General features: G+C 46.6%; 1 protein-coding gene across 1 annotated transcript; it reads right to left on the reverse strand.

The window, feature by feature from the left end:
- Positions 1–3,288: 3,288 nt before the first annotated feature.
- rbm24a (RNA binding motif protein 24a) lies at positions 3,289–12,579 on the reverse strand (the record flags this gene model as incomplete). The annotated part of the gene is made up of 4 exons (XM_079748798.1): positions 3,289–3,640; positions 10,444–10,498; positions 10,976–11,099; positions 12,412–12,579. The coding sequence occupies 4 exons, from the start codon at positions 12,577–12,579 to the stop codon at positions 3,289–3,291; spliced, it is 699 nt and encodes a 232-aa protein (XP_079604924.1).
- Between the last annotated feature and the right edge of the window lie 287 nt (positions 12,580–12,866).

Here is a 12,866-nt window from a genome sequence, read left to right on the forward strand (position 1 = left end):
CTCTTTTGACATTCTCGTTTCCAATCGTCTTTTTTATTTAATACGTATGATTATTTCATTAGTGTGGCTAATATAAGGCCTGTGCTCGATGCTCGCTCATGGTTACCTGGATATGAGGGCCGTCCTCACTCATCACGTTTCATTGAGGAAAAAAATACCTCCTCAAGCATGTTTATCCGGACAGTATAGTGGCTCCAGTCTAGTCGACTGTTCAATGGTCGCTGCAATGCATTTATAGAAAAAGCCCAGTGTTACACATTTAGTGATGGTCTCAATCAGGGGTTGAAATAGCCCAATGGCGTGTTCGGTTTGCTTGGCAGCTCTTTGCAAATAGATTAACAATTTGGACACACAGGGACACACTTAAGCCACACACGTCACACAAACATCATTATATTCTATACACAGAAGGGGCCGACTGTATGCATACCGCATTAAGTCAGAAGGAACATATTTACATCAGGGCCATGTTAATGGAGCGAAGTAAAGGCGTTCAATGTGCTTTGTGAAACAAACAACTCGTACAACCAGGTTATTTAAATATATAACATTTTATTTCGATGTAGAGTAAATACTGTGGAAATTCTGAAACAATGTTTTTTTCCCCCATACCAACAGGACCTTTGCATTTAAATAGTTACACATTTACACATCTCCATCCAGTGACAATGAAAAGCTTCTCTAAAAAGATTTTTTTTGTCTTTAAATTTTTATATTTATTTCATATTTTCCCTTGTAAAGAAATAGTTCAAGTATAAAAATTCCCAACAGTGTCGATGAACCATCGGATCATTATTGAAGGCTAAGGAAAAAGCATGCATTGACAGACTACATTCTAATGGAGAAAGCAGCATATTTGCCTTTTTTTGTCTTAAATATTATCTCGTTTTTTTCATCAGCACTAAACATTGATGAAGCACTGAACATGTTGCATGCAAGTAGGCCAGTATTTTAAAAATAAAATCAGTTTCCATATAAAAGGCATTAAGCTTGCTGAAATGTCATCTCATGTTAAGGATTCCAAAAGGCAAAAAAACATGTGTATAGTTATACAGTGCACATAACAAAATGGTCTCTTAAATAACTCCTACAACAACATTTTGGTTGAATATGTTAATAATAATAATATAATACAAATATTATTAATAATAATAATAATAATAATAATATTACGACTAAAACTACTCAATAACTTATATATATATGCCTTGAGATGAGTACATAATATTATAAATACAGTACGCCTGCCAAGTCATACCCTTAGAGAGCCAACAGAGTCAACACTCTAAATAAATAGCCTAGCTTAAATACTACACTTCTCCTTCCTCGTTTTTTTTGTTTCTTTTTTGAACGTTTTACTCATTTTGAAATGATTCTCTTAAATAGCAATAACACATGTAAGGCACGCAGAGGAGGAAGACCCGCATGACGTCAGAGAGCTGGAAGACACAGCGGCCGCGCCGCGCCCCCCAACCCTCGACCGGGGACAGGCGCGAGGCAGGCCTGTTTTTGGTTTAAGCAATTGTACACAAGAGGCCAAGTCCGGCAGTATAGGTCTGTGTTTGAGTGTCTGAGTGTGAGTGTGTGTGTGTGTGTGTGTGTGTGTGTGTGTGCAAACCTGACATCAGCATGGAGATGTGTGTGCGTGGGTGTGGGAATGGGGGTGGAGTTCTTCATCTGTGTGTGATTGGGGGCTTGGGGCAATGAGGGAGGGAGGGGGGGGGGGGGTCCCCACAAAAAAGGGCAGGGGGATTAAAAAGTGAAAGGTCGACATTCAAGCACAAGTGATGCCTTCTTTTCCAGAACGATCCGTCTGTGTGGCGCTGGAGTTGAGCTCTTCCTCCACCCCCCCCACCATCCACCTACCGGCAGCCTGCCTCACACTCCATCTTTCTCTCCCTCTTTTTGTCTCTCTATCCCTCCCAGAGCGTAAACCTTTTGTGTCGTGACGCTACGTGTGAAAGGTTGACACGTGTGTGCACGGCTGTGTTTCCGCGTGTGTGTGCGTGTACGTGCGTGTGTGTAGTTTGCGTGCGGGCCAGTGTCCTCGCCCTAAAGCAACTGATTCAGTGATCTCTATTGATACCCCCGCACCAATGCCAGCCTCTTCATGTCGAGGGCCTTTGTGTGTTTTGTTCATCACCACCCCCCAACCCCCCCAGTCCAAAAGTTTGTAAAAGAACTGATGACTTCTCTGTTTTCTCTTTCCTGCGTGGTTTGGTTTAGTTGTGTTTGTCTCTAGGTGATGTGTTTGTTTTGCATAGCTGGAGGTCGAGAGACACACAGGATTAGAGAGAGAGACATTCAGTGTCAGGAAAGCTAACAAAAAGAAGGTAGTTGTACAAAAAATATGTTCCGACTTGTGTTCACTCCTTTTTACAAACTCAACTTCCTGACAGAGGTTTGCATCTTAAAAATAATAACAATAACAGTAGACCTAACATGGTGGAAAACGACTCCTCTACATTTCCCTGATTATCAGAAAATATAAACTCCCGAAAAGCACTTGAAAAGACGAAAAATAAAATAATTATAATAATAATAATAATAATTATAATAATAACAGTAGCCCACTGTAGTAAGAGTAACAATAATACATATGTTATGAGGGCATGGAAGAATCAGTTACACCTTTGGAAAGTGTCTGGATATCTTCACAATGAAGAATAGCTAGCCTACGATGCTAACGCTAACAACAGCAATGGGACTCAATAAGGCTTAGTTTACAGCTATACCCACCACAGGGATTAGTTCCTGCATTTGTCAACTAGAAATAAGTACTCTACTACAATGATAATCAGAATGATACTAATAAAAGTTATAACAATAAAAGTACTAATAATAGTCAATCACCCTCCTAACTTTGTTCTGAGAGATTCTTCTTTGTTCTCGCATAAATACGCACGTTTTGTTGTATGGTTGAAACACAGCAAGTTGGAAAGCTACTGCATGAAGTTCCCACCTCACCATCCCATCATCATCATCACCACCACCATCATCACCATCATTATCTTCATCATCATCACCACCACCACCACCATCACCACCACCACCACCACCACCACCATCACCACCCACCATCACCTTCAACCTGCATGACTCGGCGATCTTCGAGTCTCCAGCCCCCCCAACTCAACCCCCCTCCCCCCGTCACCTTTACGGCCCATCCTCCCTCTTTCTTTTCTTCCATCGGCCCCCCTTGTGCTCCTGACCAATCAGACAGAGGACCTGTGGGCGAGGGTGGGCCTTGCCTCCTCCCTGCTGCGTGTCCATTGGCTGCAGTGGCTGCTATTGCATGCGGTCGGTCAGCTGCTGGGGCTGGTACTGGCCGAAGGCGGCGGCGGCGGCGGCGGCCGACCCGGGTGCCGCGCCGGCCGCGGTCAGCGGCTGCTGAACAGCGTAGCCGTAGCCGGCGGCGGCGGCGGTCATGTAGCCCGGGGCGGCGGGCGAGGCGGCGTACGGGTACTGCTCGTAGGCGGCGGCGGCGGCGGCGTACTGGGCGTAGGCGGCGCCGGTGTAGTCGATGTACGGGGAGGAGGCGGTGGCGGCCGAGGCGGCGGTCGCGGCGTTGGGCTGCATGTGGGGGATGACCATGCTAGGCTGCATGAAGGCCTGCGGGTACACGTAGTGCGCCGGGATCCTGCAGGGAGACAACAAAACAAACACACTGTGAGTCTTTCCTCCAGACACTGAGAACACCACCCACCCCCCTCTCCCCCAAACCCAACTCCACCACACCGCTGCCAAGCACTCCCTCCCGCCTTCCCCCACCCACCAAACCCCACGTTCCAAACTAGCAGTCAGAAACACCCAGGGACCCCCAGGCCTGGTCGTCGGGATTAGATTAGATTAGTACAGGGTCAGAAGAGAGCTCTCTGGAGAGAGAAGGCAGAAGAAGAGAGGAAGCAGGCTGGACAGACCAGGGAGGCTGCTGGTTTGATCTCTTGTGCTGAAGGGTTTGGTTTGAATACGTGTTTTAGATCGAGTCGAGCCCCAGGTATGGGATGATGATGAGGATGATGATGATGATGATGATGATGATGATGATGATAATTTCAGACTGGTTGTGTTGCTACTCGAAAGACCACTCGGATTTTGGATTAGTCTATGGTTTTAGTTTAGATTGAGCTGTCGTCCGAACCTTAAAAGATATGTGTACGGATAAGAGACAAGAACGAGAGAGGTAATGTGAGAGACAGATAGAGAGAGACAGAGAGAGAGAACGCAAGAGAGACAGAGAGAGAGAGAGAGAAAGAGAGAGAGACAGAGACAGAAAGAGAGAGAGAGAGATAGACAGAGAGAGAGACAGAGACAGAAAGAGAGAGAGAGAGATAGACAGAGAGAGAGACAGAGACAGAAAGAGAGAGAGATAGACAGAGAGAGAGACAGAAAGAAAGAGAGAGAGATAGACAGAGAGAGAGACAGAAAGAAAGAGAGAGAGAGAGAGATAGACAGAGAGAGAGACAGAAAGAAAGAGAGAGAGAGAGCGAGTTGGAGAGCTGACAGATTGTCACATGTGGACGTGCGTTTGATGCCAGTCCATGGCCGTTAGGGGCAGTCATTGGAGGGGTGTGTGTGTGTGTGTGTGTGTGTGTGTGTGTGTGCACGCATTTTGGCGTGGTTATAGTTAGAGAGCCCAGGGGGAAGCATTGTGAAAATGTCAGTGCCCCTTTGACCGCTGGATAGTTTTTACAAAGGGGGGAAAAAACCCTGTGTGGTGTTTGGTTTTTGGACCAAAAAGTCAAGGCTGGGGTTGGTGGGCTGAGGGTGAGGGTGAGGGTGAGGGTGAGGGTGAGGGTGAGGGTGGTGGGCTGAGGGTGAGGGTGAGGGTGAGGGTGGTGTTGGTGGGCTGAGGGTGAGGGTGAGGGTGAGGGTGAGGGTGAGGCTTGAGGGTGAGGGTGAGGGTGGTGTTGGTGGGCTGAGGGTGAGGGTGAGGGTGAGGGTGAGGGTGAGGGTGAGGCTTGAGGGTGAGGGTGAGGGTGGTGGGCTGAGGGTGAGGGTGAGGGTGAGGGTGAGGGTGAGGGTGAGGGTGAGGCTTGAGGGTGAGGGTGAGGGTGGTGGGCTGAGGGTGAGGGTGAGGGTGAGGGTGAGGGTGAGGGTGGTGTTGGTGGGCTGAGGGTGAGGGTGAGGGTGAGGGTGAGGGTGAGGGTGAGGGTGGGGTTGGTGGGCTGAGGGTGAGGGTTAGGGGTTGGTGGGCTGAGGGTGAGGGTGAGGGTGAGGGTGAGGGTGAGGGTGGTGTTGGTGGGCTGAGGGTGAGGGTGAGGGTGAGGGTGAGGGTGGTGTTGGTGGGCTGAGGGTGAGGGTGAGGGTGAGGGTGGTGGGCTGAGGGTGAGGGTGAGGGTGAGGGTGAGGGTGAGGGTGAGGGTGGTGGGCTGAGGGTGAGGGTGAGGGTGAGGGTGGTGGGCTGAGGGTGAGGGTGAGGGTGAGGGTGAGGGTGAGGGTGGTGTTGGTGGGCTGAGGGTGAGGGTGAGGGTGAGGGTGGTGTTGGTGGGCTGAGGGTGAGGGTGAGGGTGAGGGTGAGGGTGGTGTTGGTGGGCTGAGGGTGGGGTTGGGGTTGGGGTGGTGTTGGTCTGAACCCAGAGGGATGCTACATTTAAATAAGCAATGAGGAAACAATGATCACATTCTGCCCTCAGTGATATGATCACATCCCAGTTCCCCCGGCTGAGGGCAGAGGGCTGCTTAAAGACCCACTTTATAGGAACGTGGGCAGAACGGATTCAGGGAAGAGCGCCAACTCATGACTAGAGAGAGAGAGAGAGAGAGAGAGAGACAGAGAGAGAGAGAGAGAGAGAGAGAGAGAGAGAGAGAGAGAGAGACAGGGACAAACTTGAATGACTGACTCCCTAGCGTCCCTTTGACGCTAGGTTGAGCGGTTTTGATGTCTGGTCCGTGTAAAAGTGATTTAGCCCCAACAACAGCCTTCTTGTTATGAGTGAGCACCAAATAGTTGTGGAGATCAATCTAATATTTACAGAACCGTTAGGTTGCTGTTGAGTTCTCGGCTTGACAAATGTCAGGGAAACTATTCGCTGGTTGCTATGTACAGGTTGAGTATCGTTTCCATAGACAATGATGTGCTATGTGGGAGACGTCTTCAGTGGGATGAGGTTGTTTTCAACGAGTGTGTGGATATGTGTGCTTTAAAAATTATAAACAGGGGGATGGACAAATTTTGACTGGGAAATATAGGAATAAATGAGCCTGAGCACTTAGAGAAGGATTTTAGACAGTTTGGAATTAGGAAGGGGGGGGGGACATGGCAGGTGGCGATAACTTAAAGTGTGAAGCATAGCTTATAGAGAATTTATTATCTTGGCATCCCTATATTCAGCTCTGTATTAACCAAACAATCAAATCACTCAACCGAAACCAGCGGTTTTCGTAACCAGCGGTTTCGGTACACCAACCACTCTAACAAAAGCAGCCAGTAACAAAGTTGTACAAACCCAAGCGTGAGAGAGAGAAAATGATTCATCGGGACAACGTTCTGGGAAAGGGATCACAGCACATTCACACAAACTGGAAGACAGAGGTTTTTGAAGAACAGCCCTGGGCTGAGGAGGAGTAATGCTGAAGATGATGGCGCTAGTTTGCGAAGTCCTGGCCGACCATCATCTCCATGAAGAGGACACAGTGAGGCCTTTGAGACGCACAAACACACATACACAAACAAGCATATGCACATATGTAGGCACATGGAGACCAACAAACATATACTGTAAAGAGATTTATCGTGGAATAATTATTTTGCCTCATGTTTCCATTGTTACATTTATTAAGTCAAAAGGGGTTATTTGATGGATAACCAATGTATTACTCAGAGATGGATTATTCATTTGGACATCATTTGGAGTTTATTTAAAAAATGACCACAACATATCTCGTGGTGGTCATTTTAAACACTGAGAATGGGTCATAAATAAACACTGTTTTACTGTTACACTATTGCAGTGGTGAAGACTTACTGAAGATCTGATTTGAGGGTATTAATCAACACTCCTTACTAAGTGATTAACATTTTATAGAAAACCCATGTCTCTATATTTAAAGTCTTGCCAGAAGCACATCAGTTCATAGGTTACAGCAGGGGGGGGGTGTGTGTGTGTGTGTGTGTGTGTGTGTGTGTGTGTGTGTATGTGTGTGTGTGTGTGTGTGTGTGTGTGTGTGTGTGTGTGTGTGTGTACGGTAGCTATTTATTGCTAGTTGAACGTGTCTAAAGGAACGGGACAACCCGTCCTATTGAGACCCTCTCTGTAAATGCCAGCTGCGGTCGATGGAGTTCAGGCCCAACCTACCCTCCCACTGTGTTCACGGGGTGGGCTGTTTGGTATTGCGGGGTATTTGCCCTATCCCTAACCCTAACGACTACAACAGACAGAAAGACAGACCAAGAGACAGACATGAAGCGGTCCCGTTTACTCATAACCCCCCCACTCCTTCACTCCTTCACAACATATGGCTGGAGAGGGGTGATGACCAAGGTTTAAGTCTGAGTGTCAGAAGTGAGGAGGACAGTCTTATAGGACTTGAGTGTCACTAACGTGCGTGCTCGTCCGTCTGAGGGTCATGCTTCTCATCTGGAATGTTGTTGTCTAACGAGCGAAGAGTTCACTAAAGGTCATGGTCTAAATAAAGGTCCACAGCATGCCACTTGGATGACATTGGTTGAAAAGATTATTGCGAGGTGGGTGTGAGTCTGTTTGTGTGTGTGTGTGTGTGTGTGTGTGTGTGTGTGTGTGTGTGTGTGTGTGTGTGTGTGTGTGTGTGCACGTGCGTTCTGGTCATATTGTGTCGATATGTGGTGTGTGTGTGTGTGTCTTTAGTTTAATCATGGAATAGCTGCTGTATAAATGACGGGAGCGACCACCTTCCCCGTAGCCTGTCTTGAACTGCTCTCCAAAGACCCGGCATTGAACGTACATACCGGGTGGACTGTACTCAAGACTAGCATTCGATTATGCTTGGGTTTGTTCAATGGAGTGTACATGACGAAAATGTCACCTAGTCCCCCCTCAGTGATGAGCTCATAGAGCTCATGGGCAATGTACCTTCGAAGAGAATGGAAATTCTGCTGACGGGGTTATTTTTAAAGGGGGGCCTGTCTTGCACTTCGATGACATAGTGGGAGTCTGTGCGCACCCCCTCCCCCCCCCCCACCCCCCGGTCCAGACCGCCCGACCCGTCCCTATAAAGCACTGAGCTCGGCGTGTCTGCAGTGTCAGCATTCAGGGCTTTGTGTCCCACAATGGGTACGCTTGTTTTCCTTAACACCACAAGCCCCATGTGACGAAAGCTTGTTCAGATAGCAGAATAGGAGCGAGAGCGAGAGACAATGAGAAGAGTGGGGGGTGGGACAATGAGAGAGATAAAGAGAGAGAGAGAAAGTGAGAATGAGAGGGAGAAAGAGAAAGAGAGAGAGAGAGAGCACTGTGTATCCAGACATGTGTTTGTGTCAGAGACTTTGTTGAGCTGAGCTGGCTGAGGTTCTGAAAGAACGCATACCCGTAGGCTGGACAAAAACATGTCCACAAGCACACACTCCAGTCATACCAGCAGGCATTTTCACATGTTCACACACATATACACACCAACAAACATACATTCATGCCCGCTGACAACACACACACACACACACACATCTATGGGCACGGCCACTGCGGCATTTTTCCCAGTGTAAATGAGGATGAGGTTGGCTATGGCAGCCGGGTCATGTGACCGTGGCCTGACATTGTTCTCTCTAGTGTGTGTGTACGACACACATCCACATTTCTGTGAATGTGAAAGAGAAAGACGCAATGGCTGCCACTTGAGTGTGGTCAACCAAGGCAGCAGCTGTGAGGAGCAGTGCAGAATAGAAAGGGAAAGGGTGACAGAAACACAGAAAGAGAAACAAGATGATAGAGAGCTACACATAAGAGAGGACAGAGACAGAAGACATATTGAAACAGGAGAGCTGTGTCCGTCCTTTCAGCAGACATGCTTTTGGCACTTTAAAGTTTAACATGAATACAATTTCAATGGGAAACATGAATATCACAAAACACATGCAAGCGATGGGGGCGGGATTATGTTAGGGGGGGGGGGGGGGGGGGTTGGTGAGGATGCGTTGAAACACAAACAAATGATCACACCGAAACGTTCCCCACTCACTCCCACACAACGGCAAACAACACCAACACAAGCACGTCCCGTTGAACACAAATGTTGAACCACACGCAACAACAGAAAGCATGTCAATTAAAACATAGACCACCAACCCAGCCCACCCCTTATTGGCCAAAGTCACCAAAACACCTCACAAAAGGGGAATACAACAACACCCCAAAGATCAATTCATTTTTTTTCTTTGTCAACACACGGTTTAGCTATCAAACCAACACTTCAGAACTGCACACACAAAGCTCTAATGGCTACTCAAAAGTAACATAAGAAAATGTGAAAAGGTTAAAAATCCAAACTACAAAAAAGTAAACCACAAGTAAACAACAACAACAACAACAGCAACAACAACGTACATGCATCTATAATCACCATTTTGAGCGCTTGTTTTTGTGTGATTGAGCCTACAGGTAATTCCCTTCTGTCATCTGTGCATATGTTCACAGAGCTAGCCCACAAACCAGCACAGTTATCTTAAGCTGAGACTGAGCCTGTCGGACCAAAGAAAGATAGATAACATTGAGTCAGCCTGGAACTTTCCATCAATGTCTACACTACTCCATGCACTCTCTCTCTCTCACTCTGTCTCTCTCTCTCTCTCTCTCTCTCTCTCTCTCTCTCACCATCTTATCTCTCTCATTCGCTCCCGCTCTCATTATCTCTCTCTCTTTCTCTCTCTCTCTCTCTCTCTCTCTCTCTCTCTCTGTCTCTCTCTCTCTGTCTCTTTCACCATCTCATCTCCCTCAATCTCTCCCACTCTCATTATCTCTCTCTCTCTCTCTCTCTGTCTCTCACACCATCTCATCTCTCTCATTCTCTCCTGCTTTCATTAACTCTCTCTCTCTCTCTCACCATCTCATCTCTATCTCATTTTTCCTCTCTCTCTCACACTCTCTCTCTTTCTCTCATTCTCTCTCTCTCGCGCTCTCTTGCACTCTCTCGCGCTCTCTCAGACTTTCTCTCAATATCTCTCTCTCAAACACCCACACACCCACACACATACACACATTTAAACACAAATGTGAACCTTGAAAAAAACATTGTTTTTTGGCTTTTGATCGACAGGTTAAATAGGTTAATGCTGGTTATGGTATAACCAGTTAAATAAAAAGCCATCCATAATATATTTTAAGGAAGAATAATAAGACAAAATGATCAAGCTAACAGGAACACATTATTGAGCATAACAGAGATAACCATTACATCTGATGATAGTTCATCGCACCAATTATGGACTATAAAGAACAACCTAACCACAAGATATAGTTCACTGCTACTTACCCATAAGGCCTTTGGATGAATGCGGGGTGAATTTGAGGAACCCCAAAGGTAAAACCTAAACAAAGCAGAAGAGACACGAACACAAAGTGAATCAGTACATATCACTGGAGAAGCCTTGATCTACACTCACTTTGGTTATGATAATGTCATGCATATCACAAAGTCAATGCTGTATATTTGACACCAATAAACAATTGAACTATTTCCTTCGGGATTAATGGAGTAGCATGAATTGAATATGCACAATTACTAAGTAGTAGCATACTTTGTTATTGTTGATGTGTTGTTAACATATATTTTTGGGGCTTATGTACTGATGTGCACTACTGCAACCGTAACACATTGGGGAAGACGAAAGTCGGGTTAACTTTTATTCCCCAACATGACAACCGATCCCGTCCAGGTTAACAGATAGTCTAGCCTGGTCCGTACCTCAGGTCAATGCCTGATCGGAGTGGGGTGTGTGTGTGTGTGTGTGTGTGTGTGTGTGTGTGTGTGTGTGGGGGGGGGGGGGGGGGGGGGGGGGGGGTACCTTGCTGCATCACCCGGGGTTTGGCCCCTAGGTAGGCTAGGTTCACGTTGGCCTTCCTGCCGTCGATGATGGGGTTGGGGTCCTTACAGGCCCGGTCGGCAGCCGAGCGGTCCGACATCGTGACCTTCAGAGCAGCGGAAAGAGAGTATGATTGGACCTCCCAGAGAATGACTGTTGCACAAATGCATTTACATGTTTATAGAAGTAAAGGTATATTAGTGTGTGAGTGTGTTTGTGTGTGTTGTACGTGTGTGTGTTTGTGACTGTGCTGACACTGCACATGTGTTTGAGTGACAAAGGAAACGATAGAGAGAAAGAGCGAGTTTTGAACTTCTAACACTGATAAAAAAAAACATTCCAAGAAAACACCTGATTAAATCATTGCAATTTGCGTCCCTGTGTGCAGAATGTATGTGTATCTGAATGTGTGGCAATTTGGATAGCCATGCTCAGGGTAAGGGTATTATGTCTGATATTATCCTGCATTATATTAGCATTGTTGAAGTCTCTGGAGTGCAGTGCAGAAGTGATAACCAGTTTGAACGTTTTACCTCATCTTATAGGGTAGATCAAATGTATTTTTTCAGAAAACACAGGAGATGAAGTGAGCTATCTTGTGAGCTATCTTGTGATGCACTGTTGTGCAATGATGGAATACCCGCTGAAATTACGACATGGTTCCGGCAGAGAATCTAGTATCTTATAGGCTAGGTCTTTCATTAATGCAAAAACTTATCACCATCATCTCAACGTGATACACGTGTTATGCGTCCGGCAGTCTATAAGATAATGTGTGTTGAATATGACTCCAGAAAAAAAAAAAAAGATTGCCTGACATAGTTGAAGACTTTTGATCGAGTGACTTACGGCTTTTTATATCGCGGTATCTGCCTTAATTTAGAGTAAAGCATCATTGAGGTGGATACTGGTGTTGGAATTTGATAAGATATAAAATCACAAATGGCAACATCAACTTGATCTTTCCGTTGAACCCTGCTTCGGGATATCTGCACATCACAGAACGCGCGGAGCGCCGCATCTGTCAGGCGGCGCTCATTCAGCTGGAGCCACGCGCCGCCCAACAGGTTGGAGAGGGAGCTTTAACCGCGTTCCCATTGGAAAAATACAACAAACTAACTCGCATAAACTAACGCTTTATGGTCAATATGAAAACGGTAGACCGACTTTGGATGTATGGTCAACAAAGTTTTGATTGAATAACCGAAACGCACGATCGAGGCACGTGATGGCGCGCACATGTCTGCGCGAGAGAGAGAGAGAGAGAGAGAGAGAGAGAGAGAGAGAGAGAGAGAGAGAGAGAGAGAGAGAGAGAGAGAGAGAGAGAGAGAGATAGAGAGAGAGAGAGAGAGAGAGAGAGAGTGAGAGTTAGTTTACAAATAAATCGGTGGTCCTGCTTCTTGGACTGATGTACTTACGAATCCATAACCCCTCGACTTGCCGGTCTGTCTGTCGGTAATAACCACCGCTTCTTCAATCTCACCGAACACTTCAAAATATTTCCTGAGACTTGAGTCTGTGGTGTGGTACGGAAGACCCCCGACAAAAATCTTGGTATAGGTCGTATCCTTTTGCGTGCTGTGCATCTTCACCGCTGTAGACCACTTCAGTGCAAAATACAATAAATAAGAACAGTGAACAGCAAAGTGCAGTGTCTCCTTATCAACGGGTCACTTTTTTTTAAGTATTGCTTTGAAAAATAGCAATGGAATCTTTAGCCTATGAAACAAAGAAGAGACCGTTATAGACCCAAACCAACCGGCGCTAGATCCTCTCTTGACACTTGGAGGAGCTCGGGAGCGGATTTGTCCAACAGGTCCTCAGGTGAATCCGACTCCTCTTGCTAGCTCTTGTCTAACTAAAGCGAGGATCG

The sequence above is a fragment of the Pollachius pollachius genome, assembly GCF_949987615.1.
Source record: "Pollachius pollachius genome assembly, chromosome: 13".
Lineage (NCBI taxonomy): Eukaryota > Metazoa > Chordata > Actinopteri > Gadiformes > Gadidae > Pollachius > Pollachius pollachius.